Raw genomic sequence first — 27,138 nt, forward strand, 5'->3', positions numbered from 1 at the left:
GGACAGAGACGCCACCGGCCTTTTATGAGGCCGCATCACAGACTCCCCTTGCAACACATCCGACAAGTGCTGTACAGAACTCGTCAGGGAGTTAACCCACGCTGGCTCCTGAGAACCCGGGAGCGGGGAAATAGGGAGACTGTGGGGTACCACCAATTGTCGTGGGAACCCCTGCATGGGTGACGACACCACAGACTGCTGGGACAAACCCATCGGAGTAAACGCGGGCTGCGGAGCTAACTGGCCCACTAAAGCTGTTAACGCCTGAGCGAAACAAGCCCAGGGCGGCTCCTGTACCGGTGCTGTAACCGTAATAGGCCGCGCCATGGACAAACACTGCCGGCAAAGGCCCTCCGCGCTACCCTCCCCCTCCGCTAACGGTACTTTGCACGTGGTACACTGTAGCCGGAGGGGAAAATCACTTTCAGACATGATGGCACCACGTATGTGACCTCTCTCACCAATTAAGTATTAAATAGGCGAGAGACCACCCTGCAGCACCGCACCGCAAGGGCTTTAGCAGAAAGAACAGGGACAGTAATAAAGCTGACAGTTTAGAGAAGAAAAGATTACAGGCAGCAGCGCTAGCACAGTCACATACAATGCAGAAAAATAACAATTCCTGCACTAACAGCGCTGATCACTCAACTACACAGACACAGGGCCTGGTAGGACACAGCGCTGCATACACAGACCTGACCACAGCGGAGGAGAGGTATGCGGGGGGACCCAGACCACGATGCTTCCTTCCAGCGCTTCCAGCAGCGTTCACCATGCGTTCTGGAGAAGATGGCCGCCGAGGAGCAGAGAGGAGGCTGGCCTGGGGGAGGAGCGCTGCCACAGGACCAGTCGGCAGCATGCAGAGAGGGCTGTGTGCAGCGGGGGAGGCGCCGGCTGTGAGACAGGGAAGGCGCGCTCCCCTGGCATGCATTTAACCCCTGGGACGCCGCAGCGCTACCGCTCTGCTGCGGTCCGCTGTCCCAGGGGGTAGTGGAAGCGCAGGTTGGTCGCCTGGCTCCACGCTGCAGCCAGTCCCCAGGGAGCCCCCTGCCTGGGGACTTAGGACCATGTGATCAGCGGGGACCCACCGCGGGACCCCGCTGCTTACCTCTGTCCCCCTTGAATCCGGCCATGGTCCGGAGCATCTGGGGTCACCGCTAGCTGTGACCCCAGACGCCCACCAGCATCCCCGGATCAGTACCGGCGTTCTGGTACCGGCGGGGTGTAGGGAAGACAGCATGGACGTCAGGACTGACTGTCCATGCTGTTCATCCAGTTGTGCAGCCACAGCTGCATGAAGAATAAGCTTCAGGGGCTCTTCTAGCCCCCACTCCAACAGGTGCACCCGACTCCGGCCGGGCACCAAACTAAACTGAGGTGCCTTGGTTCGGGGGCGGGGTATAGGAGGGGGACCTAGTGCATCCTGGGAGGCTGAAAGCTTAACTCTTTGGTGCCCTGCGACTGACGTCACACCTATACCCCAAGGTATCCTGTGGATACCCTATGGACCCTGAAGTAGAAATATTATATATCTGGCACCAGGGTAGAAGTAAAACTCACTCACCGGTGTGCTGAACAACAGCCCACAATATGGCACTGAGTAGCACACAACTGTATGTGACGGACCTCACAAATACGTGATCTATATAAGTGAGGTCAGTAGAAACGCCCCTCCCCCACACACCTGTAGGGCTTGTAGGAGAAGTAAAGGGATAGGTATAAGCTGACAGTAAGTAGAAAATAAGCACAGACGGCAGCACTAGCAATAGTCACATACCATGCAGGAAGATATACTCACTGCACCTTTCCACTACAATCAACCTGCCCAGATTCAGTGTCTGGGAGGGCTATAGTGCTGTGTACGCTGTCCTTAATCAGGGGAGAGGTACACAGGGGGACCGGTCCGCGTGCTCCCTGAGATCTGCGCTGCCACTGGGAAAATGGCCGCTGGAGACCTCAGAGGAGGAGTGGCCGTGTAACTGCAGCTCAGCGACGCCAGACTCCTTGCTGAAAGGCACGCTGAGCTGAGGGGAGGAGCCGCTGACAGGGAAGGCTTCCTCCCCTGGCTGGCCATAACCCCAGGGATGCTGGCTTCCCGCTTGCCCCTTTATCCCTGGTGGTCTAGTGGTCCCACGGGTTATGGGGGGGCCCGCCGCCACTGCCAGCAGACTCCGGTCTGTCCCCAGGACCGGAGGCTAAAGGACTGCATTTAAGGCATTCCGCGCGCCGCCGCTAGCCAGCGACGCGCGGCTTACCTGAATCCCCGGCGACTCCGGCAGCAGTCCTGGGAGGTAGACAGAGTCCGGCTAGTACGGACTCTGCCCTCCCGCCGCGATCCCCAGATCAGTACTGGCGTCGCGGCGCCAGTCGGGGATCAGAGCGGCAGCGTGGGCGTCTGTACAGACAGCCCTTCGCTGCCGTCTGTAGTAAAAAGATTAAAATAAATAAAATCTAACTTAAAATAAAAAGCTTCTGGGGGCTGCTCCTGCAGCCCCCCTGCGCGGTGACCGACTCCGGCCGGGCACCAGCTTACACTGAGGTGCCAGTGGCTCGGGGGCGGGGTATAGAGGAGGACCCAAGTGCATCCTGGGAGTTAAAAGCTTAACTGTGTGGTGCCCATGGATCCTGTTCCAGCTATAACCCCAAGGTCAACCCTGTGGACCCCCTATGGACCCTGAAGTAGAAACAGGGATAATGCGATTGACCACGTTTCTATCTCCAGCGTCAGAATAAAGATGATCACACAGAGGGGAACCTAGGGGAATACTAACACTAATACATTCCTAAGCACATGTGATGACCATATGAGGCACTGCCTCCCCCTGCGCCCTACAGTGGAGACCTGCAGCATCTTCTATAAGTTTCGGCAGCACAATGAATGGCTTTATTTAGACTCCTTGATTTTGTGAAGCAAACGGTTTATGTATCTGTGTTACATGGAAGAGTGGACGACTGCACAGACTAATACTCAAGAATCTTTAACAGAAGGTTTTTCACTATAAGCACAACCTGCGCTGTGCGGACTACAGAGGCCAATGGGGGACATCCCAGCTGGTGGGAATACAGCACTGACAGGGACTTTACACCTCAGATACAGAGATGGAAGATCATCAGAGAGTTATGCCCTTGGCGAGGGAGCCATTAGATCACGCTGATCCTACGTGCAGAGTCACATGACCAGCGGGGAGCCACCGGCGGACGGGGAACACTCACCTGTGAAGGTGGGTGCTGGGTGGCCAGTCCTCTCAGCAACCTCAGGATAAAAGGGAGAGCCGGTCGGGAAAGGAACTTCTTCCAGATATCGGCATCCAAACTGGAAAACAAAGGATGCAATGAGGAGGAATACGAGACAAGCCTTTACACGCGTGCACCCAGAGCCCACCAGACCCTCCCCTTCCCCTGCAGTACAGGCTAGCTAGACCCCTGAGTAATCTACTGTGCCTGCAGCTTCATGTATGGGCAGAACATAAAGGCAAAACCAGCGGGGGCACAAACAGAGGAGACCTTTATAACACACACTGGTGCAGAGCGTAAGAAATGCAGTAAGGAGAATGCAAACTATGTATATACTGTGAGGCTGACAGTCCTCCATGCTCTATACACAGAGGTGCGGCTGTGAGAATGCTTAGCCCTCTCATATAGCTCATCTAGTAACAGGGGGCAGGACACGGGCTCACTTCTTGGCACTAGGAATGTGCTTCTTCATGTAGTCCAGGGCATTCTGCGTGATCCCTTTCTGCAGGATGAGGTCTTTCAGCTGGTGGCCATTGCTGTTATTCTTGATGCCTGCGGCTATCTTACAGAAACAGTCCAGGAACACCTTGTCATCGGCACAGTGCTGCTCATCATCGTACCTGGGGGAGGAGAGGCGGAGGTTATTGTCCCAGAATGCACTGCAAGCACAGTCACATGACCGGGCCGCCACCGTCCTTGCAGAAACTCATACAGAGAGATAGCCTGCAGGAAAATAATATGGGAGAATTGTTGGTGTATGTGAGGCCTCGAGCTATTGGGGGGAGCTGGTCTGTGTCCTAGCACCGGAGATAGTAACTCCTCTCCACCTGTCACCAGCACAGGGAAGGAGCACGGGACCCCATGGTTTATTCTCTAGAGCACCAGTAGAGGGCGATGTTGCTGTAGTGTAATGACCACTGTCATAGGGAAGCTCTGAAGTCTCTCTGGATTTAGAACCACCATAGACCATGACAGATAGATAAGGGATACCCATAGCAATAACATGTGTGGATAGTGAAACCCAGATGATTTGATGGAGCGTTTACCTCCTGTGTAAAGAGGTTTACATACATTGGATTAAAAAAAGCAAGACACACAGCAGTAGACACTTACACCACGTTTTCCCCATTGCTCCAGACCCTTGTACAAAGTAACCAGGTTCAGTGAGATAATATAAGTGTCCTCCCCCTCTCGTCATTACTGGAGTGCTTCACTTACTTCTCGAACGTGCAGAACGGCTTAAAGCGGTCCACCAGGATCTGCATCTTCTCCATCTCGCCGAATGACAGGTAGGGGATGATTCGCAGGAGGCCCTGCAGCACGCTGGGGTTAGAGCGCACAAAGGTGCTGTTGATCTGATCCAGCAGCATCACCAGCTGGTCCTTGTCTCCGGTGAGCAACAAGTTCCCCTGCGTATGTCAGAGAGCGGTATTAGCCGCACAGCGCCAGGCCGGTATAATACTAGTGTCAGGAAAAGCACAAAGCACGCTGCGCGGCCGGGTGACGCAACGGAAGCGTGTCCTTTCCGCTCTCCCGTATCCGCTTGTGCCTATATACGGTTGTGATATGCTAGGGTACAAAAACGCCAGCCAGGGCTGTGCAATTTCATTATCTAAATGTGAGAAAGGTGAAATAGAACAAGTGACATTTGTACACGTTTCCCAGGAGGGCCGGGGTCACTCTTCTGTATAAATGCTCATTAGTGTCTATGCCAGGGATGGGGAACCTCAGGCCCAGGGGCCGTATAAGGTCCCCCGGAACCATTTGGTCTGGCCCTCTGAGCTTTTTTCTGCTAGCCTCATCTGGCCATCAGGGTGCCTAGAATGGCATCATGCAGCCAGTATCTATACAGCAGTGCCGCCTGGATGGTCACACCGCTGTCCTTACAGCTCCCCACAGCATCTTCAGGATGCTCCGGGCATTGCTATAATCACCGGTGACATCACATGGAGGGGGCGTGGCCTTCAAATAAAAGTATATATATCAAAATGGCCCTCGGCAGAAAAAAAGGTTCCCCACCCCATGTCTATGCAAAGGACATACACAAGGTCTTTACATCAAACACAATAAAAATAAAACACTCGGGACAAAAAAAACAAAACAAACCCCTAAAAAGTCAAAACAAAAATAAAACAATCCCCCCCAAAAAACTAGAACAACTGTGACCATAACTTGCGCAGCGGAGAAGATCATATTTATTGCTGAATCTGATAGGGTGGAGCCTTCCCTGTGTTTCCTAATGTATTAATGCTGAAGATGCAGAAACTTCATAGGTTCTTACACCAGCAATTGCAGGAGATTACAGTGCCACCTACTGGTCACACAGGGGTAGTAACTACACAAGTTTGCTCTGCTGACATACATGGCAGGGTAAGGTCCATTCACTGGAAATATCAGCCATAAACGATCATTTGTTGGGACAAAAGAAAAGTCAACGAAGATGAATAGACAGACAGGCTGGGTAAGCGGAGCAGTGATGGTGGCAGAAGACGGCCTTGCCTACAATCACCACACACCGAAGTCTCTCACCTTGTCCTCACTCAGGGGCTCTGCATTGGACTCATCCAGTATAATCTCCATGATGCTCAGAACCTGTTCTGCCACAGCGGCCCCACCACTGTCTTTACTCTCCTGCTCGGCCACCAGAGCCTGGGGAGAAAAAAGAGTCGTCATCATCATCACTGCCTCCTTCACCTACAGGACCACACGACCCACCCCCCATAGATCAGGCAAAGGCTTACCAAGTTCAAGGTGCCCAGCATGACGTTCAGGGTGTTCATCTCTGGTTTCACCAGCTGCTGACGGTTCACTTTCACCTTCACACAGTAACTGAAGAGCTTCAGGAGCACCTGGAGGAGAGGACAGACCCGAGGGTGGTCACGTCCATAATATATATATATACATATATATTCTGCACAGCCCATCCCACACATAAGCAGCCAGACTCACTGTTAGAAGATGCCGCCCTTGCTTGAAGTCCTTGATGCCAGCCAGACGGTTCAGCATACATTCCAGACCACCGCACTGCGCCATCACGCCGGCCATCTTGTACACCTCCTCTTCATCTTCCTCCTCATCTGCCATTGAGCGTTGAGAATTTAAAGGACCTTATTACCATAACCGTTCTAATGCAGAGACTCAGAAGGCACTCGCACATCCCAACCAAATATAACTAACATTAATAATGAGGTCTGGTGTAACTTGCAGGAAATCTCTCCTACATCAATATGGCTGGTTTTCACAAGTGTAGGGATCGCACCCAGTAATAGGGAGCCTCGCTTGTCTAACTGCCACTCTTATTACTATGGTTTAGTTACATCCTTGGCTTAGTGAGAGTCAGCTGGTTATTATGTTACCTGTTGTGGAGTCCAAACTCTCAATGAATTCTTCCGTCGCATCCCCCAAAAGACCCCGCATTCGGTAAATAATTCTCATTGGCTCGCCCTGAAACAACACATCAGGTTAGAGCAGCAGGTCCTAAGGACATCAGAGGAACAGCTATGCTTTATATATTGGTAGAGACGAGGTACCATTTATTAAAGTGAATACTTGGGAAACCCACAAATAAAACCAAAAGGCAGGCACAGAAATTCTGCTCCCTCCGGGGAGGTGGAAATCCCCTTAAAATTTTCAATATTACGGTTTCTTTATGCGGCAATAGCACTTGTAACTATAGTTACGTTAAAGAACTCCTCTGATTGTATATAAGCATGAGTAACACCTGTGCTGGAAACATACTGGCTGCAGTTACTTAGATTGCCTGTAGGTGGCAATATACACCTCCAATTTGACAGTGATTACACAACTACAGACAGATAAGTTCTCATACATCTAGCCTCAATACTCCACACAGCGCGACTGGTCAGGCGTGAGTGAGCTGCCGGTCCCGTGTTACTCTGTTAGACTGTGCTAATATGATACAGGGGACTGGCGCAGTGCAAGGCTGTATACAGGGGTAGAGGAAAAACGCCCCCTGCTGGCTTACAGAGAACAGACCGTACCTCATTAGTGGGACACCAGACCTTCTTGTACACTTCAGCCACAGGCAGATCCAGGCTGATGATCTTGTTGTTCACCAAAAGCTGGAAAAAATATATAAAGTTTAATCCTTCATGTTACCAATATGAATAATTGCCCTTAGTCAGTATATGATAAATCAGTTGAAATCGTCGCTGTGGCTGGGTACGGGCTGTATCCAGTCAGAGTTAGGATGCAGACACCTGTCGGTCGGTATTCTAACCCTCCCCCTCTCCCTCTCCTCCCCCTCCCAAACCCTAACCCTCCCCCCTTAGAGCCTAACCCTCCGCCCTTAGAGCCTAACCTTAACCCTCCTCCCTTAGTGCCTAATCCTAACCCTCCCCGTAGTGCCAAACCCCAACCCCGCTACTTAAATCCGGGATACCGGCGTTCGCCATCCTTCACGTCGGGATATCGACTGCATCCCCACTGCTGGCCCGTCAGCAACAAATACAGTATATAAACTGAAGTAAACACCCCTAACACTTTAAACACATTGGATGAGTGGAAGCAAATACCCCAAGTAAACCCGCACTACCACATAAGGTGGCAGCCATTGTTGTTCATTACTTTAAATGGATGCAGAAGGATAGTGGTTAATAGGCAAGACCAATCAGAAGACACAAATGTCTGAGACCCTCATTAATCCTCCCACTCCACCATAAGGTCACACATACCTCCCCTATAACATCACACAGACCTCTCCCATAATACACAACATCCCATGTCAGACACTGACCTCCATCCCACTGTCGTCTTCTAACAAGGCTACGAGGTCACAGTCTTGGCAGATCTTGTTCTTGATGTCTCTCATTAGGGGCCCGATGCCCGGTTCATTACTGCTGTATGGGTTCCCGGGCATCCGACCCTGCAGGAAGTCTTCTTGCTGTGGGTCTTTCTCGAGGGTTACAAAGAACTCCGTCACCTCATTCTCTTCCTGGCGAGGGGGACACAAACCATGTGGTTAACAGCTGCTGCCAGAACCAGGGCACTGGTGGGATAGATGCCCCCCACCCCCTCTGCTACCACGAGCCAATTCCTTACTTAGAGCACAGTAATAAACCCACCATTTATTCCATAATCTACAGAGATTTACTTGGACACAAAGTAAACGGACACGGTCATTTCCTCCGTCACTCACCGGATAGATGATGCTGCACAGCCTCTCAAATATAAACACAGGCGTCCTGTAATCGTCCAGGCTGTAGCGCTTGGCGGTCTCAATGCACACCGCCATGAAAGCCTTGGTTTCCGATTCTGTGCCTGCAGGGAGGAAATGGACCAGTTAATGGTGCCAAGACACTGCCAGAAATTTAAGTCAACGGGCGACTTTAGCTAAGGAAATAAACCAATGCAGGTCCTATAATCCAGCAAGGCCAGCATCGATAGCACATAATACACAGTGACGGGCACAGGAAAGGCAGCGCAAGGCGTTACCGGTTGTCATGTCCTCCAGCATCTCCAGCAACATGTCCTGAGTCTCATCGATCAGCTTGGTTCTCTGTACCACCAGCTTTCTCAGGCAGAGGTACCCGTTAAGCACCGTGCCAACCAGGCGGCTCTTGAAATGACGCTTGATGGATTCCACCTCCACAAAGGAGGACAAGAGACCTGAGGAGCATCAGATAAGGACGTCAGGGGTCAGGTCAGTAAGAGCCATCAGTAACGCAGGGGGTCGGGTGGGGGGGGGGGGGGGGTCGGGGGGGGGAGTATCACGGGGGTCTCACCAGTCAGGCTCTTTAAGGCATATCCCTGTTGCAGATCTGTACTGAGAGTCGCCTCCTCCAAGGCCAGCAGCCGGGCAATCTCCTAAAAGCAGGACAAGGGCAATGGTTACAGGCAGGATAAAACACAGCTCCGTGCCTAAACGGAATAGCCGCAACATGACATCAAATAAAAGACAGACGACCAACAAATGTAACTCAAGTTAGAACCATGAGATCTATACATCTATATGGAAAGGAATATATTAGCATAACAATAGTTGCAAGACTTCACTTCAGACCAATGTATATTTTCGTGTAGGTGTCCGGCTGCCCCCCGCTGAGACATCACTAATACCCAAGCTAGGCTTCCTACGGCGCTAGAGCACAGGTGGGTGTTACCTTGGTGATGAGATTTCCGACATACGGCAGGACGCCCCGCGCTGCCAGATACACCTTCCAGTGGGCCGGCTTGATCAGCTTCTGATATAACGCTAGATACTCGGCAGCGCATTCCCCGGCGACACTCAACTCATCCAAATAGCTGTAAAAGAGAGAGAATCCCCCGCGTCAGCGCCAGACAACGCGTAGCTCAAAGTCATCGCACTAACACCGGACACACTGACCTGGTGAGGAGATCCAGGACCTGCTGTCTGCGGCTCGGAATAGTGGCCAAGGCCTCCACTATGGTGCACGCGGCCTGACGCGCTGCCTGGGTGGCTGGCGTGAATAACACCTGTGTGTACAGAATGGGACGGCAACATCACTTTTACATCCGATCGCGTAGAGTGGGACAGTGAGCGGCAGGGCAGGGGCAGTGCGCTCACCTGTCTCAGCCAGTTGTTATGTCCAAGCTTGAGATCCAGCGGAGTCGTCCGTTTGCCCTTCCTGCTCAGCAGCTGCTTCCATTTCCACACGTATTTCTCCTGCAGGTACATCTCACGCAGCTCGGCTTTGCTGGGCGTCTTCCCACCGATGTCTACACCTGATATTATAAACAAGAAAAGTCATCCGTGGGACAAGACGCCACTCCCCCCATCAGCAGATCCTTTCACTGAACCCATCCCGTCTCCAAAATACATCCCCCCCAGATGAGGAACTGGCTTATCTGAACACAGCCTCACAGACCGCCTTACCTCGGGCCGGCAGACACTTCTTCCAGGCCTCATAAGACGCCTTTGGGTCCCTCTTGAGCCAGAGCTGGGCCTGTGCATGGATCTCGTTGCTGTACGGTTTGACAGTCGTTAGTGCCTCCGTAGGCACATCCTAAAAAAAGAGTAAACAAAACTCAATCTGGACGAAGCAAAGTTCATCCCAAGATCGGCAAGGAATTTAGGTAGAACCTGGGCAGGACAAGCAGACGGACAGAACTTACCTTGTTCTTCTTGCTGGTTGGGGTGGGAGGTTTAATGAGTTTCTGCAGGATTCTCAGGCACATTAACGTGATGTTTTCCACCACGACAGGGGTCTTGATGTTGACGGACATTAAGAAAAGGCTGAGAGCTGAGGTGGAGAGACCGTATAATCAGGAATACAGAACACAGAGGGCACAAAGACCGTTCTTTATCACATTCTAAACAATCAGTAACACAGAACAGTTCTATATCCCCCTTAGCCTCAATTTAAACAGGATTTATGCCCGATAATAAATCAGCAGGGTGCTACGTAATGTGGGCACGGCAGGTTGGCTTGGGCGAATCAGGAGTGTGAGGTTATTTCTTATAAAGTTTTAGGTGGAACACTAAGTAAAACTTTCTATATTACAGTGCCCCAGTGTCACAGACGGTGGGCAGCCAATTAATTGCCAAAGCCACTACTAATTTAATACTCACCGCAACGCAAGCGAAGCTCCCAGCAACTGTCCTCCTTAGATATAGAGTCTGTGAGTAGCAGCATCTCGTACTGCAGACTGCTGGCCTACAATTCACGGGATACAATGTTCATTAAACTCAAAACACAACTTTTTGTTTAACTGCAAACATAGATTTGGGTGTAAAGCTGCCTTGGTTACAGGCTCATACGATGATAATTAGACGGGTGGCACAAGACGTTCTTACCAGGTCTGGATTTGCCCAGTGTCCTTTGAGAGCCGTTGACACTTTATTGATGATCAAATTGTTCATCTGCTGGGTGGCTTCTGGATTGTCTCTGGTAAAGGAAGCAAAAAAGGGGCACAATGACCTAAGTGGTGAAAATAAATAACGTCGCATGGGCCGACGTGGGGGCAGATCATACCTGGTGAGGAGGCACATGACCTGTCGGACCTCGTCACGCATAGCTGCGGGGCCGCGGCGGAGATTGTAATCAAAGAGCTCCCGGATCAGGCCCTGCGACACCAGGATGTGCCGTATGGTGCTATTGGTAGCCAGGGCGCGCAGCTGGGTGATGCAGTGCTCCGTCACGGCGGACGCGCAACCGTAACACTTGGTGGATGAGGTGTGGCCGCACCCTAGCACGGACAGGGCTCTGTACTGGCTAGCGGTGAAGGTGGGCTGTACGGTAGTGCGGGAGGACCTGGTGGCGGCTTCTCTTTGCTGCAGGTCGTACTCCAGAAGCTCCTTCCGAGAAGCAAAAACTTTCTGGAGAAATCAATGGACAATGTGAGAAGAAGGTCCTAAGTCTAACATCCATCATTTTAGTTTTCAGCTTCGTCATAGGGGAATGACATTTTTATATATATATATATCTCCGCTGCGTTACCTGTATGATCTTTGAAAGCTCATCAAAAGAGTTTTTGCAGTCACCGCAGTATTCCTGGGCCAGCTGCAGGATGTAGCGATTGACGCTGGCCGACGCGGAGCTTATTCCCCCGGCATTGGCAGAGTCGTCCTGTATGATGGTAAACGGTGACTAGATCAACAATGATACTACCGGGTGGGAGACAACAAGGTGTAAAACCTTTGTGTATATATATAACGGTATCTCTTACCTGGGGCTTCTCGGGGGCAGCTTCATTGACTTTATAAAGAAGGTTCTCTAGCTGTGGCCGGTGGCCCATCAGCTGGTGGTAGACCCGGTCGGCTTTGTCCAGCAAAGTGTTAATGTTTGTAACAGCCTGAATATGAAATGTATATAACCATAAAACTAGCAGAAAAGAAAACACGTCAATTAATAGTTTATCGCCTTATAATCCAGGCAATCAGGTAATAAGTCTCTTCCTAGCAATTATACACCTATTACAGATGTGTCCACATTCACCTCTCTCAAGTGTGGCTATTTGGTGTGCCACGTATTTGTGACTTATCCACGCCAAGTGTATTTTCCCTTAAATATGTGTCTTAGCCACATGACAAATGCGACAGAAAGCCCCAGTAGTCTGTGTAGCCGTGAGTTGTACTGACATTACAGCTCTGCCCAGCTACATTGTTGTCCATAGCGCAGCGAATCGCGCTACGAGTGGTGCGAGAAGGACTCCTGCGATCAGAAATGCGCATTTGCATCTTCATAGGATATAACGGGAGACGCACTACCACGATCGGGGACGCGTGATCTCGTCTCCATAGGATTGAATGGAGACGCAGTCTCGCGACTGGGAACGCGCCATAGCGTAGGATGGTGCATAGCTCGATTGGTTGGTACGTTTGTGCCGCAATCAGCCACAATGAACTCTGGCGCATCTGTACATATACTTCTGTGCGCAACTAAGCCGCAAATCTGGTCGCAAAAGGCAAAGGACAGGGTTCCGGATATAAGTGGCTGCGCCATGCCTCACGGCACATAGGATTATAGACAATGGTATCATTTGGTAAAGTGCCAGGAACGCTATTAATGCTACTAAATAGGCAAGCGAAGAGCCAGAGCTTCCCCAGCGCACAAGTGGCTGACACCACAGCGAGACGTGCCTTCTTACGATCCTCTTCATTTTCTATGGGGTCTACGGCACAGCAGGGTCTGGCGTACAGCATGAAGTCGAATCGGGCATACTTGCAGAAGCCGCAAGCATTGCACAGGAACGGATCCTTCTCATCGTAGTTAATGGACCTGTGGCAGAAAGCGCTTGTGAGAAGAACACATGGAAGAAATCCAACATACAGAGTCTGCCGCACAAGATTTAAGTCCTGACCTGCACTTGTGACACTGGTAGACGTTTTCACCACAGTTCCCGCACACACCAGGATTTGCTGGCACAGAGGCGCTACAGCGAGGGCACTGGAGAGTCTCAGAAGAGGCCTGGTAGTTCTCGTAGAAGTCGGCGAATTCAATCATCAGGTTGGAAGCGACGATGGGAAGCGGGAGATCGATCTTCACTTCCGTTTGTCCTGGCGTCAGCTGTACCTTCTTAGCTTTGTGCCAGCGAGCTGGCCTAGAGAAGAGAATGGGGGGGGGGGGGGCTCATTTAAGACACCTTGTTTAACTGAGAGAGACAACTATATAATAAGATGTAGGACTTTCTCACTTGTTCTTCAATTCCACAATGGCCTGCACGGTGCGGTTGTTGTAGTACAAGTTGATAGTCCGGACCATTTTGGTGCGCTTTAAGTCCCCGATCTTCACGGTCACTTTGCTGATTGTGTGGCTGCCGATGAGCTTGACGACTTGCTGCGTAGTGGTGTAGCGAGTGTCCACTTTAATGGACGAAAGCTTGATGTTCTGGCAAACGGATGCAGATATTTATAGAGAACAAATAAGTCTCCGCACATTAAACGAGGGTCTATAGAACTAATATACTATTATAATGCACAGACCACTGTATGAGGCACTTACACACAAGGGAACTTCAGGGTTGTTGCAAACTAGACACGGATCACTTTCCAGGTAATAGCCGTCAAACTCCACCAAACCAGAGAGGGTGCTGGGGAAGATATAAGGAAAAAAAAGAGGGACTTAGGGTCTCATTCAGAGCTGCTCGTAAGCGGCCGCTCGTTCTTTCCGAGCGATGTTCGCACATATGCGCATGCACATGGGTATTAGTACGCATGCGCGAACCAGTCAGTGCGGCCAGAAATCGTTTGCTCGCAATATAGCGAATGCCTGCTATTTTGAGTGACAGGATGAGGCGTTTGTGGGTGGTAACAGGGGAAGGTGCTTGAAAACGGGGAGTGGAGATCAGAACGCAGGCGTGCCAAACGGTCAAAACGGGCAGTTTAAGGGTGTGCATAATTAACAAAGCAGCGTCATTGGCCACGTCAGTGGGGTGTCTTTTAGCCAGAACTGCTCGCAAGATTGCGGTAGGAAAAACCAACCACAAGAATAGCGAGCAGTTCATACGCTGTTCGATGTACTCGATTAATCTAATAAATAGCGGACATGACGTAGGATGCGAGCGGCCAGGGGGAGTTTTGTACTAAAAACCGTCCGCATGTTTTGTTCGCTCGTTCAGACATGGAGGCGTCAACAGACCGCAAAGAGCGAACGGTCAATTTAAATAGCCAGCCCCTTTATCTGAACAAACGAGCGCAAATAGCGTCCGGCTCTGAATCAGACCCTCAGTGTGAAAAACACAGAGGGACATTTCTAGACCGGCACGTTGAAAATCAGTCGTGTCACTATTCAGTTGTGAGTTTACACGTATGTTACACCCCTCTCCCCTTACTGTGTTTCAAGCAGGACATCGGCTCTTACTTGTAGATGTTGGAGTTGGGATGGTTGGTCAGAATGTGGTTTTGAGCTCGTAGGATCTCAACGGCCTTCTGGGAATATTCCTTAAACTGGAGGGACAAAGGAACATTAATTCGCTCAGGTCACACCCATCATATGAACAGGTGACTGTGGTAAGCGCCGAATCCTTACCTTCTTTTCTGTCTGAGGGGTCTTTAATGAGAAGTAACCAAGGAGGTCCACAAACTGAGCGGCTTTACGCCCGTACGCCGGGAGTTCTGGCCAAATGGACCACATCAGGTCCAAGAGCAGCTCCTGCTGGGACTTGTTCGAGTTCCTAAAGCAAAAAGGAAAAAGAATAAAATAATTAAAATCAATGTAGAGGTTTGTAATCTGCCTATTGTGCACAAGCTGGGAGTGATATTTGGAAACAAAAAGGTCCAGGTCTTATTTATAAAGTCATACCTGGCCTGTGATTGGGGCATCTGGAGAATAATGGGACTTTCATACTTAAATTAATAATTTTCGCTACATCCATTGGGGGGCATTAGACCAAGGGGATATAGAGCCTCCAATGGGACTTTGGCACTTCAGATAAGTACCAAACAGATAGTGCTCCTCCCTCCAATATTCCCAACAAGGTGATTTCTCTAACCAAGCTCAACAGGACAAAAACAGAGCGAGAGAGAGACCCCAAGTATCCCCCCTGAAAACACTCGAGCTCTAACTTTGGGAAACTTAACAGCAGGAGAGTATAGAAACATTGTCCCACATGACTACGGGGAATACTGAGCCATGGAGATTTATATAAGATGTGGGTGTGTTGATAAAGTTTCAGCTGATGGCACCTTTCAACCACAATTTGACGTCCTTGGACACAAGATATTGAATCGTAGTAAAGGGGTGAACAGAAAACCTTGTGTCCTAATGATACAGCTCAGCTGAAGCTTCAGGCTGCGACACCCACAAACGGTCACAGGGGTCTCCCAATGTAAGGAACAGGTTCCCCCCCTGAATGCAAAGATATGAATCACAGAAATGATCCACCGAGCAGCTGGAATGTTCACCCTCATACGTGAGCATCACAGAGGACCAGATCATGTTTTCCTAACCTGTAGTGTCCTCGCTACGCAGATTCAGTGCACTAATAGCATTCACAGAAATCCCTCTTCCTACGCTGGAATCACAATGACGGAATATAAATAGCACCTTAGGCTGAACAGATAAGTTTTGGATGAGGTACAGCCCTACCCCCTTGAAAAATGAGACAGGGAGACTTATAAACCACAGTCTATGCCACCCTCTTGACTGAAGCAGCTATAATGCCAACAACACTAAATACAAGTCCCAAGGAGCTAATGGAGGCCTGAATGGCGGTATCCCTCCCAAAAAGTCTGAACCTCCGGTAAGAGGAATGTAGTCATAAAACACACATTTCAAATATCGACAACACAATGTCGACAATGTTGCAATGTCAACATTAACCATCTTGGCATCTGCAGAACGTTGACATGTTCACACTGTTGACACGTGGAATTCACACATCATGCATTAGGCAGAGATTTACCGCTAGTTACTAGGGGGAGGGGTACGGCTAGGCTACAGGAGGGGGAGGGGATAAAGTTAGGCACAAAGTCCCATTGCAGGCTGTGCGTGTTGCCATGGCTCCAGTATCTCCCATATAATGAACAACAAAACAGCCATCTGGAGAGACTCTGTAGCACCCGCTGACCTGTAGATGTGCAGCGCTAAGCAGTGCGCCTGCCAGCGGACAGACGAAGCATTGGACTCCAGGAGGAAGCAGCGCAGGAACTGGATCAAGGTCTCCTTATCGGCGAATTTATTCAGCTGGTTGACAAGCGCCATGCAGAGCTGTTCTTCCTGACTGTTAGACCCCTCACCTGCAAGATAACACATCCCTTTGCTTGTGATTACGTTCCAAAAATCAGTGGTGAAGTCACCTGCAGATGCTTCAGCCACCATGTGACGTCTACAGCAGCCACTTACCGTCCTTCTCCTTGTCCTTCTCTTCCTTCTTACTCTTCTTGGTGGACGACTTGGTCTGCGCTCCCGGCTGCCCAGAGGAGTGAGCGGTGGAAGAACCAGAGGATGAAGCTGCGGACAGAACCTTGCTGCCACAGAGAGCGCAGGAGAGCAGCTGCAGCAGAACCGGAGAGACGCCTTCGTCCACCAGAAAGCTGACTTGTAGCAGGAAGTACAGGACGGCTGTGTAACAAACAAAGCCAGCCATTAGTGTCTCAGTATGGACTGGTCTCAGGTTCTGTATAGCTCAGCGAGACTTGGTGCACAAAGCTCCACATAATGCGGCCGATCCCTTGTCGGAGCTTAAGGTGCCTACACACCTAGCGAAATTTTACATGATTTGCCCGATTCAGGCGCATCGTGACGACAAATCGTGTATAACATGCCCAAATAGTGAGTGCCCACTCACGATCACGATGCGCGTCCCCGCAGGTCGTACATCGCATCTTCAGATCTGCCACGCTGTAGGGCAGATCTGACGATCTCAGTCACAATGCACTGGAATAATTAGGAGGCACGATGCACTGGAATAATTAGGAGGCACGATACACTGGACTAGTTAGTAGGCACGATGCACTGGAATAGTTAGGAGGCACGATGCACTGGAATAGTTAGGAGGCACGATACACTGGACTAGTTAGGAGGCACGATACACTGGACTAGTTAGGAGGCACGATACACTGGACTAGTTAGTAGGCACGATACACTGGACTAGTTAGTAGGCACGATACACTGGACTAGTTAGGAGGCACGATACACTGGACTAGTTAGGAGGCACGATGCACTGGAATAGCTAGGAGGCACGATGCACTGGAATAGCTAGTAGGCACGATACACTGGACTAGTTAGTAGGCACGATACACTGGACTAGTTAGTAGGCACGATACACTGGACTAGTTAGTAGGCACGATGCACTGGAATAGCTAGGAGGCACGATGCACTGGAATAGTTAGGAGGCACGATAGGTCGTTTGTCACATTGGACAGTTAATACCAAATCGTGCCCACGACTGCCGGGGAGCTGCCGGGGAGAGTTCAAGGGGAAATCGGACACGATGTCGGATCGTAAGCACATCGCCAAGTGTGTAGGCACTTTTAGTGTCGATGCCGCACGCAGTTGGCCGATGTTTTTAGTCTGTGCATGCGTCCCGGTCACACAGATTTTTAGCGCTCAGAGACTCGGTACCGTATCCGACGCAGGGTCTGAATTTTAGAGGGCGGGTGTGTCGCCGAATGCGGCTGCGACCAAAGACGTCGGAACGCTCACACAGGACGCCGTACTCAATATGGAGGATGCTGCACCTGCCATAGAACAGTTAAGACGCTGTAAGTGAGTCTCTCCTTTCGGTGAAAAATCGGCTGCAGCATCAGCAGAAGACGCAGGCGAGAAAAGTAAAAGTTTCAGGCGTCGCGAGATCCCGGCCAGTCTGCCCATTTTATTACGCGGCAATAGTTTAAAAGCTGATTTTGCATTTTAAACTGTTGCCACTTTAAAACAACTGGGAATACCCCCGAGATCTCTCCAAATGTGGAAAACTACCAAACAAGTCAGTGACTCCAACCTATTGATAGGACAGTAAAAAAGCCTAACTATGAAATATCTCAGTGCTGATCTATGAAAAGTGGTGGAAATTGGTTATTAGAGACCATCATGTGTTTTTGGACCCCATGTAATACCGCACATAACCCTGTATTGCTTACAGTCATCTTTGATGCAGAACTTCTGCCAGTTGACCGTCCGCTGGGACGCGATTTCAGCGCAGGCTTTGAGATGCTCCATCTGAAATACAAGTCGTTGCATCACGACCGTGCACGGATCTGCATTAGACGCCCGCTGCTTCCAGTCACCTCACCCCATCTTACCAGATTGATCAAAGTGTCATACTGTAGCGCGGATCCAGAGCTAGCGGTCACCACGCTGGCACGCAAGAAGATACCGTGCTCTTCCAGCAACTTCTTAATACCTCGGACATGGGAATCGAGTGTGTGGAGGTCTCTGAGCTGGCGATATTTCTCTTTTGAGCCGCAGATGAACAGGAGGAGTTTCCGTACTTGGCGGCGAACGAACGGTGTCTGCTGAATCATTAGATACTATAACAAAAAGATAAATAATTATGATACATTACTGAATAAGAAAAATCCACAGATTTGTTTTTTTTTTCCTAAAAGGAGTTGTGTCTTATCTGCAGACCTCAGACAGGAAGTAGAACCAGGAATGATCAAAGACTGGTGGTGGGATACGAGGGTTTGTATCAGCAATTTTCTTGATCTGATAAGGCAGGCGGAGGACCATCTCTGTAAGAAGCTGAGTGTAGGCCTGGAACACATCAGCGGCATGGCCCTACAAGGAGACAACCAGACCAAGCAGTCAAACACCACCTACGCGTTTCACCTTATGTCAGGAACACAAAAAAAAAACCTAAGCAACCAGGAAATCCTGTCCCACTCAACATTACAGTTGATACATTAAGTAGCTTCAATGGGAAAAGATTTTTCATCAGGAACTTTATATAACAGTGAACCCTGCAACACTTGGCTATGCTCACCTTGACATACTGGCGGAGGAAGAACGGGCTCATGTCAGGGGGGGATGAAGTGGTGTGAGGTTTCAGGAGCTGGCTGGTAGCCACGGGTTCCTCATCACTCTGCTGGCTCTTCCAATAGTCCAGCAGAGACTTGAGCACATGGAGACAATAATCCACAGCCCCTGAGCTCAGCAAGGCAGTCGCAGTTGAGCTGGAGATTAGCGAGGATGACTACAGAGTGAAGAGGGACATGTAAAATAAACACCCCAGTCACAGCGCGTCACAGCTATAAAAGATTAACAATACAGCTCAGGCACAAGTATTTAAAGACCAGATCATCTCTGTTTTGTTCATTGGGTTAAATGCACTTTAACATTAATAGGTCTAATTACATCAGTAGTTGAATGTTGTATCATCTATAATGGGGCTGGTGAGTTGGGGGTCCTCAGGGCAGGCCTGATGTACATCTTAAACACATAGAACTCCGTCAAATCTTAGAAACCCATGAACTTCATATAAGCTATGAGAGTATTTACCAATCACCAGTAAGGCTCAGGTGTCGTGTACCCTCAGCAGTTCCACAAATGCCTCAAATAACTGACCACCACCAAACTCACCTCACATATAGACGATTTGGAACCAGATTTTGTCCTGGACATGAAGACACTCAAGAGCCTCATGACTACAAGATGGACTTCATTCAGAGGCGTCCGCTCGTTCTTCTTGGAGACATCCTGGGGCAGAGAGGTAGATAGAGGACATCTCAAATACAAATCAAGAACAAGATGTGCGATATCTACCTTATTCGACAAAGAACAGCGGCGTTACCTTCTTATCTAAGCCTAGCTCTGCAATGAGCTGGGATAGGAGGTTATCCAAGGCGCCCTTATCCTTCTCGTCTTCTCCATCTAGATCAGCGGTCAGCATCAGCACCACCTGCGGAGACATCACCCCAAATTGTAATACCTGTTATGCGATACCCGAAAGGTTCTGCAAGACTACCGGTTTCTCAACGCCTCTCTTTACCTGCATGTAGGGGATAGCACGGACCCCTCCCACACCTCGGAGGTTGTGCATAGACTGCAGGAGGCGTTCCAGCAGCATTAGCCGAACCATGTGAAGTCTACAGGCAGGAAACAAACATCATGACGTCATCCAGTGTAGTGTCAATAGGTGATGTCTACGGAGGTTGTACAGACCTGTTGCTGGTGTGGGTATCACCTTCAGTCTCGCCTTCTCCTTCCGAACCTTCCCCTTCATGTTGGCCAGTTATGGTGCTGATCGCCCCAGTGCTAGAACTGATACTTCCAGGCCCAGCAGGATGCCCCTCAACCGCTGTGTCCCCATACGCACTGCTTCGACCCGAGACTAAAAGAGAAAAAGGAAATTATTCCATTTCTGCTCAATGGATGAACAAATTGTCTGCAGGTAGCAAGTGACCCTCTTATAGATGCACTGTACAAAACAAGCAGCCTGTGTTGTAATACCCAGGTAATACAGGGTTCTTAATACGCGCTCTTTAACCCAAACCAATTAATTAACGACAGACGTACCGCTGTGCTCACCGGCTACCGAATCCACGGCGCTCGCACCACTCTCCGAACCTACACTGCCTCCGTGATCTGCCGGGGAGGTGCGCAGTGTGGAGCCGTCGGTCGCGGCCGTGCTGCCTTCGTCATCCGATGCTGGAGCTATAAGCATGAGGAGAGCTGTTACAGGTAAAAACACAGTCTCTAACTAACTTAGCCAGCGAAACACCAAACCCCCCTGCCCCCCCCCCCCAATCAACAAGACACAAAACAGCAGCAGTAACAGGACTGTAATAAGCGCAAAGCCGTCTTACTGTATGAGATTAGTGTAAGCAGCACTCCCAGTGCACAGTCCATCTCCCCGGCCCCTTACTCACACACAAAGGGCACGATGCAGAGTTAGAAGTAAATTGGGAGTACTTTGCTCAAAAAAACAAAAAACAGAAGGTGTATAACTCTGCTCATAAGGGTGGTGATGCGTCCACCTCTGTGTGTGCCTGGTTTACCAATAATTATTACTAGGTATTTGTACCTACTCTGTGCTAGGTGTAAAACTATATGCCACTAAACAGGTCTATCCTCTCCTACATCCAGCTCTTCAAAGGCAGCAGTCCCAGCAACACAACCTCATTCAACTTTGCCTACACGATCAGGCCCCTTTACAATCCATTCACAAGCATAGATGTGACAGAATTTGGATGCAACGCCCTTACTTCTGTGCAGAGCAGTGCAAATACATACAGGATACATTACAGGAACATGAGTGGGTTTAACTCTGCATCAGCACCAAAAAGTGAACACATTTCATAATTTGCAGCATGATGATAACTCCAAGAGGCCGAGTGATCTTCCGTTACCTGATGCGGTGGTGTCAGACAACGTTCCGGCATCTAAGGAGGACGAGCTAGGGGCCTGTCCAGAAAGCCCCAAACTCTGGAGTCCCAGGGCGCTACTGCTGCTCCCTGATGAGAAAGATCATGATCGGGGGTTATTCTGCTGTGAAATGTGCCCTACAGAAGTCAACCTAACATAAAACCACATTTCGTGCAGCCATAAACTAGGAAAGCTTACCCTGCTGATCCTGCTGTAAACTAAGAGCAATGGCCAATTCCACCATGGTCTCATCATCCGCATCGGGAGGAATGTCCAGCATTGGTGGGAAGCCCTCTGAGCCCGCAAGCAGAGCCTCCAAAGGTGACGGATTGCCGTTATTCACACTGTCGGCACTCTCCAGGACCATCGACTCAGACTAAAAAAAAAAAAAAAAACAGAGGGCAAAAGGAGCGTTATTTCAACCATCCCAAAGTCTGTACCATCATGATAGGATTACAAGCAAAAGCTCGGCCAGTACACACAATTCTCACCACCATCTCAAAGTCTCCGTGGTCGACCTCATTCTGCTCTTGGCTCTGCTGCCGCACGTGTTCGCCATTTGGCATTCCAGAGGTCTGAATCTTGTCTTCAGCCTCGTCGTCGTCGTCATCGTCCTTGTCTCCTGGGCCAGAAAGACTGATCACAACCCCATCCTCTTAGCACCCAACTAAACCACAGGCTGCCTGCATAGGTCACATCACTAGGACCACCACAATAAAAGGAGACCATTCCTAGCCAAGGGTAACAGAAACCCGAGTGCTCACGGTTAAAGAGGTCCTTGTATGGCGGAGGCATCCTAATTACAGCCACACCTGAAGGAAACCAAGCTCTCCAACCTAGAGAGAATTGAAAGGATGATGTATGGGTGTCTATGGGGGGATAACGCTGTGCGTTGAGGTCAACGGGAGGCTGCAGGTGTCTCAGCCAGGACACAGCTGTCCCGACAAAAGCTGCCAGGGACAACACTGACGTTCACAATAAAGTCATTGATGCTACAACCAGAGCTCTGTTACACACTAGTCCACTCTTAAGTTTCACATCATATTAAAACAGAAATAGTTTGAATGTTTGTATTTATCAATTGTTTAGTGTCTCAGAGGAATCTGCAGCCTTGGAGGGTGTGATTATTCGGTGCTGGACCTATAACAAGGTTGCGCTTACCCATGGGCGTGTTGCTGCGTGGAGAGGATGGAAGGGTCACATGACGTCGCTTGTTCCGCGGACGAAGGACACGGATCAGACCCTGTTTGCAGGAGAAACTCACTGCTGGATCCTGCAGATGAAAAGGTGTCATTGATATAGATTAGTGGAGGCTTGGTGCCTTAGGCATGCTGAGACTTGTAGTTCCACTACAGCATACAAACTACTGAAAGCCACGTTATTTCAATACCTCTATTTTACATTTCTATAGCGCAGCTACAAACCAAGATTATGCGGATGGATGACGAATACATTATATTTACAATTTTAGCCAATTTTTTAATTATATTTTTATTGTTGCTTCAAGATAGTTGCATTCTTTATATAGATTACATAATGTTAGAGTGAAATGCCAAACTTTATTATCACAACAAAAGGATAGTAGTATCTGGCTGCACACTCACATTGGAAGTATCGCTGCTGACAGGTGATATTATATGAGCTATGGACAGAGGTTCCCCATGTTCTAAGCCTCTTTTATACACCAAAGCCTTGTAGCCGACTCGCCTTCCCCCTCCCACTACACCATCCACTCACCGGGCAGAGTAACATCTGCATATAGATCTTGGAGGCCAAGTTAATACAGTCCAGCTCACATGTGCAATATCCGTGTATAATGTCCACCAGGGCATTGACGGTGGCTTCCACGTGGGTAAGTCCTACAGGGGACACAATAAAAGGTAATAAAAAGGAGGTAGCAAGTAACCTGTGATTAGAAGTACTTTGATTAAAGTATATGCGTTTTAGAAGGAGAAACACAGAGCCCATTGTCTTCCCATCAGCTCTTCAGGTTTAGCCAAAGCTTTAGTAAATCTAAACAGAGGTTCCCGGGTCTCACGTGGGTTGCAGACCCTTATCGCTAGTGAGGCTAAGAATGAATGGGAATCCCCAGCCAAGGTGAATGCCCCCTATAAGAAGGCTTGGTCCAGTACACCACTATGCCAATCTTGAATGTTGCGGCCTATTTAAGATTGAAGCTGCAACAGCTTCGACCCATTTTATTGCCACTCTTGGTTAAAGGGACTGTGGGAAAAGTGGCTTTTGCAGTTTTATGGGGGTTAGAAGTCACAGATAACCAGGTCTGAAATGAAGACCTTGGTTAAAAACACATCCAAATCTCTGGCTCAAGGCTTTGGGAAGAAGACGAAGAATATAAAACGTCTCTCTTCCCTGCCTATATTAGCAAATGTCTCATTTGGTCTAGAACTGGATAAGATAATTAGCCAGGCCATGGGTGGAAAGTTTTTTTCTGACCATTAAAGAATCACAATTGTGGGCTCCTAGGTTTTGGCCCTTTCACACTGTAGGAAAAAGCAAGTTGAACATTGAGGGACGCAGAAAAAACAGTTGCCTACTTCAGGTGCCCTGTATGAGAGGAATCATACATTGGGGTTTTTGAGAAAATAAAATCCAATAGGGCTGGAGACAGCCCACAGTGCTCCGGCACATTTTAAAAACTAGGGCGTAGAGGGGGAGGAGCCAGTCACATCTTTAGATATTCTTTCAGTGCCCGGCTCTACTCGACCCACCCCTATACCCCAGTGTTATAGCTCCAGTGGGAATCAGTATGTAATACCGCCGGCCGCAAGGCCGGCAGTTCTATTCCCGGCAGCGTTAGGCCGACAGAGGAACAGATCCCAGCAGCGGCAGCCCGACAGCACTGGAAATCCCCGTAGTCCCCAGATAAGTATGAACTAACCTAACCTACCCCCCTAACCCACCTTAGGGATGCCTAACCCTAACCTGCGCCCCAAGTGCCTAATCCTAACCCCCCCCTTCCCCGCTGCCTAAACCTAAGTCCCCCCGGGGGGTGCCTAACCCTAACCTCCCCCCCAGTGGTGCCTAACCCTAATCCTCCCTCCCCCTAGCCTAACCCTAACCTCCTGGGCGGTGCCTATCCCCAAGTCCCCCCCCGGGAGCCCTAAACCTAACCCTCCCGCCCCTTTCGGTCGGGATGCCGGGCGCCGGTGAAATGAGCGGCGTCTACATCTAGACGCCGGTCATTTCACCCTCGCCGGGATATGACAGTCGGGAAGCCGGCTGTCGGTATGATGTCAGCCGGCTTCCCAATTGCATCCCCTCCAGTGTCCCCCCTAGTGGATGAAGGAGAAATAATAGTAATAGCAGCTCTTATTTGTTGGATTGAGGGTCTTTGACGGCAGCAAAGCTTTAATAAATATGCTAGAAATAGATGTAAAGCAAGTCCGGCACTGAGAAACAAATAATAATATTCCCTCTCTTTGGAGGAAGAAGGATCTCTTCATTCATTGGATGTCGTTAGGACTCTGAAGTGCTATGTTAATAGGACTTAATATTTGGAAAACTGAGGGAGGATATTATTTCTCTCTATCTCTATGTCCAGTGTTAGCCAATGTATACAAGGATTGAGCATTAGTCTAAACGACCCATTGAAACCATGTTGCATTTTGTGTAACAGTCATTTCCTATGTCATTATTATACGTATTTATACGGCGCCACAAGCGTTCCGCAGAGCTTTGCAATGTACATACGAAACGGTGACTTACAGCACAAACCATTGCAGGACAAGGATGTGGTATATAAACATTGCTCCATCGGCAGTAATAACACTACCGCCAATAACAAGTTGTACTCCCATTGTTTCCTTAAAACCCCCCCTTAAATAGTAAACCGTAAATGTGGAACGTGCTAATGGGAATGACGACAAGGTAAGTGTGTGGCAACATAACGTACCGGGCAGACAGGCAGGCGCCAAAAACGCGTTTTTGGGTTTGGATGCGTGCACTTTCCAGAACTGGTTGACAAGTTGTGTGATGAAGCTGTAGCTCTCGCCTTCGCTGCCCTTGAGAATCTCTTTGCTTTCGTCATTGTTGTCTAAGAGTAAAACGCATCATATTGAGATTAAGAAACATTGGACACTTTAATAAAACAAAGATAGCACTTTACCATCATTCACCTGTCTCTCCTGCTGGGATTTTGGAATCTGTGTAGTGGACAAGGTTGTTTGGGCGCATGATGGCGATGGAACGCGCAGTGATTACCAGTCTCTGGAATACCTCTGGATCCAAGTCCTTCCCGTCGTGGCTACAAGAGCTCAAGCACTGGACAGCGTTACTCAGCAATGCTTGATCCTGCAGATATAAAAATAAACTCGTGACCTCCAGCTAAACACTGAGAAGACTACAGTCCGACAAAAGTCCACACTTTACCTTGTGGTTGTGGTATGCCGAGCGGCTGGTGTGCAGACTAGCCAAGAGGCTCTTTGTCTGTAGCTGGACGCTGGCCGGAGTCGGCATGGACAGCAGGACCGTGGCCAGCTCCAGAGCTGACGACTTGTTCTTCTCCTGAGTCAAAGAACCAAGTCAGACGTTAGCGTGCGGATGAGCAATCTGAGTGTATGCGGAAAGTAAAAATAAAGCCCTTACCTTCTCAGGAACTGGTCCAAAGGAAAAACAGCTTTCCAGGGCTTCTAAAGAGCTTCCCACCAGCCTAGGCAGGTACAAAACAGCGTGTGACTACAACACTCGTATACAAAAACTAGGTCTGCAGCACTTCCGCACATTTACAGCCTTAAACCTGGAGTATTGCTTAGTTCTGCTACAGGTACAGGGAGGGAGGGGGGGGTTCATAAAATAGAGGTGAAAGGTTAATGCAAAAAACAGTGCCTGGGTGCAAGCCAAGCCACTCAAAAGCCCCAGGCCTGTGCCAAATTCTTGTTGCATTTTGGTAGTGTTCCGTGACTGTAATTGTTTTTCTATACAGTGACAGATGAAAACTTTAAAAACCTGTTTTAGTGCATTATTAACCTTAACTAATAATTAATGTCCGGGATCTAGCTATTCAGGAAACCTGATCCTAATGTAGTAGAAATGTTAATACTCATGCCCAAAGCCCACCAATGATTATTCACCAGACAGTCGGTAACTAGAGCGGCTGGTTATACAGGTATATGACCGACACCGCCATGCACTCAGGGCCACTAACTCAAACAAGCGCAAGAGGTGGGACACCAGCAGGGAGACCGCGCTCACACTCACTCGTGCAGAGGAAGTAAAACTTACTAACCGGTCCAAGATCGTTAAGGGTGCTGGGTCAGAACTTTTGGGGAGCAAAGAAAAAAAAATAAATAAAAAACAAGAACATGTGAAGCCAAGAGAGTTATGGGGCTCAGACAGAGGGTGAACCCCAAAACAGATCATACCGTCTTAACCAATGCTATCCACTGCTACCACAACTGACTAAACCGACACCAAGACATTCACCTTTCTATGACAGTGCCGTTACTTGAGGGCGGCGTTGTCGTCTCCCCATCTGTGGACCCATTGCCTTGGTTCAAGTTTGGGGGGCAGACACTGCTTACGGACGCAGAGGGGAACTCTTCTGGGGGCTCGTCCGGCCAGCCAAACTGTTCCTTTGTCTTTCCATAAATCTTAATAGCATCTATCATGGTAACACCGGCTGGATCCACAGAGGCACCCACTGAAACAAGCAAGAAGG

The 27,138-nt window shown here is 49.4% G+C and overlaps 1 protein-coding gene across 11 annotated transcripts in view; it reads right to left on the bottom strand.

Annotated features, from left to right (window-relative positions):
• The window catches only part of UBR4 (ubiquitin protein ligase E3 component n-recognin 4), a 97,062-nt gene that overhangs the window by 27,199 nt on the left and 42,725 nt on the right, over window positions 1-27,138 (bottom strand). For 2 of the 11 annotated variants that reach the window (XM_088466281.1, XM_088466280.1), the window contains exons 48-98: window positions 26,904-27,120; window positions 26,707-26,739; window positions 26,067-26,130; window positions 25,851-25,985; window positions 25,598-25,772; window positions 25,375-25,515; window positions 23,199-23,320; window positions 22,623-22,734; window positions 22,226-22,297; window positions 21,944-22,083; window positions 21,660-21,837; window positions 21,446-21,550; window positions 20,613-20,750; window positions 20,259-20,427; window positions 20,086-20,182; window positions 19,888-19,995; window positions 19,677-19,793; window positions 19,081-19,290; window positions 18,726-18,875; window positions 18,398-18,625; window positions 18,236-18,314; window positions 16,500-16,718; window positions 16,225-16,393; window positions 14,685-14,829; window positions 14,517-14,602; window positions 13,659-13,746; window positions 13,351-13,544; window positions 13,018-13,257; window positions 12,797-12,935; window positions 11,884-12,009; window positions 11,655-11,783; window positions 11,190-11,533; window positions 11,012-11,102; window positions 10,787-10,871; window positions 10,330-10,457; window positions 10,091-10,220; window positions 9,782-9,939; window positions 9,581-9,690; window positions 9,357-9,498; window positions 8,979-9,060; window positions 8,689-8,862; window positions 8,393-8,514; window positions 7,991-8,188; window positions 7,236-7,316; window positions 6,591-6,678; window positions 6,184-6,311; window positions 5,976-6,083; window positions 5,764-5,883; window positions 4,453-4,643; window positions 3,678-3,854; window positions 3,214-3,313 (exon numbers count right to left, since the gene is read on the bottom strand). In XM_088466281.1, the coding sequence (XP_088322407.1) occupies window positions 3,214-3,313; window positions 3,678-3,854; window positions 4,453-4,643; window positions 5,764-5,883; window positions 5,976-6,083; window positions 6,184-6,311; window positions 6,591-6,678; window positions 7,236-7,316; window positions 7,991-8,188; window positions 8,393-8,514; window positions 8,689-8,862; window positions 8,979-9,060; window positions 9,357-9,498; window positions 9,581-9,690; window positions 9,782-9,939; window positions 10,091-10,220; window positions 10,330-10,457; window positions 10,787-10,871; window positions 11,012-11,102; window positions 11,190-11,533; window positions 11,655-11,783; window positions 11,884-12,009; window positions 12,797-12,935; window positions 13,018-13,257; window positions 13,351-13,544; window positions 13,659-13,746; window positions 14,517-14,602; window positions 14,685-14,829; window positions 16,225-16,393; window positions 16,500-16,718; window positions 18,236-18,314; window positions 18,398-18,625; window positions 18,726-18,875; window positions 19,081-19,290; window positions 19,677-19,793; window positions 19,888-19,995; window positions 20,086-20,182; window positions 20,259-20,427; window positions 20,613-20,750; window positions 21,446-21,550; window positions 21,660-21,837; window positions 21,944-22,083; window positions 22,226-22,297; window positions 22,623-22,734; window positions 23,199-23,320; window positions 25,375-25,515; window positions 25,598-25,772; window positions 25,851-25,985; window positions 26,067-26,130; window positions 26,707-26,739; window positions 26,904-27,120 (7,082 nt within the window). Of the gene's footprint in view, window positions 1-3,213; window positions 3,314-3,677; window positions 3,855-4,452; window positions 4,644-5,763; window positions 5,884-5,975; window positions 6,084-6,183; window positions 6,312-6,590; window positions 6,679-7,235; window positions 7,317-7,990; window positions 8,189-8,392; window positions 8,515-8,688; window positions 8,863-8,978; window positions 9,061-9,356; window positions 9,499-9,580; window positions 9,691-9,781; window positions 9,940-10,090; window positions 10,221-10,329; window positions 10,458-10,786; window positions 10,872-11,011; window positions 11,103-11,189; window positions 11,534-11,654; window positions 11,805-11,883; window positions 12,010-12,796; window positions 12,936-13,017; window positions 13,258-13,350; window positions 13,545-13,658; window positions 13,747-14,516; window positions 14,603-14,684; window positions 14,830-16,224; window positions 16,394-16,499; window positions 16,719-18,235; window positions 18,315-18,397; window positions 18,626-18,725; window positions 18,876-19,080; window positions 19,291-19,676; window positions 19,794-19,887; window positions 19,996-20,085; window positions 20,183-20,258; window positions 20,428-20,612; window positions 20,751-21,445; window positions 21,551-21,659; window positions 21,838-21,943; window positions 22,084-22,225; window positions 22,298-22,622; window positions 22,735-23,198; window positions 23,321-25,374; window positions 25,516-25,597; window positions 25,773-25,850; window positions 25,986-26,066; window positions 26,131-26,706; window positions 26,740-26,903; window positions 27,121-27,138 lie in introns of all 11 variants that reach the window. The other 9 variants (XM_088466277.1, XM_088466276.1, XM_088466279.1 and 6 more) reach the window with 8 other exon arrangements.

The sequence above is a fragment of the Taudactylus pleione genome, unplaced genomic scaffold (genome assembly GCF_031769625.1).
Source record: "Taudactylus pleione unplaced genomic scaffold, aTauple2 ptg002751l, whole genome shotgun sequence".
In the NCBI taxonomy this organism is placed as follows: Eukaryota; Metazoa; Chordata; class Amphibia; order Anura; family Myobatrachidae; genus Taudactylus; species Taudactylus pleione.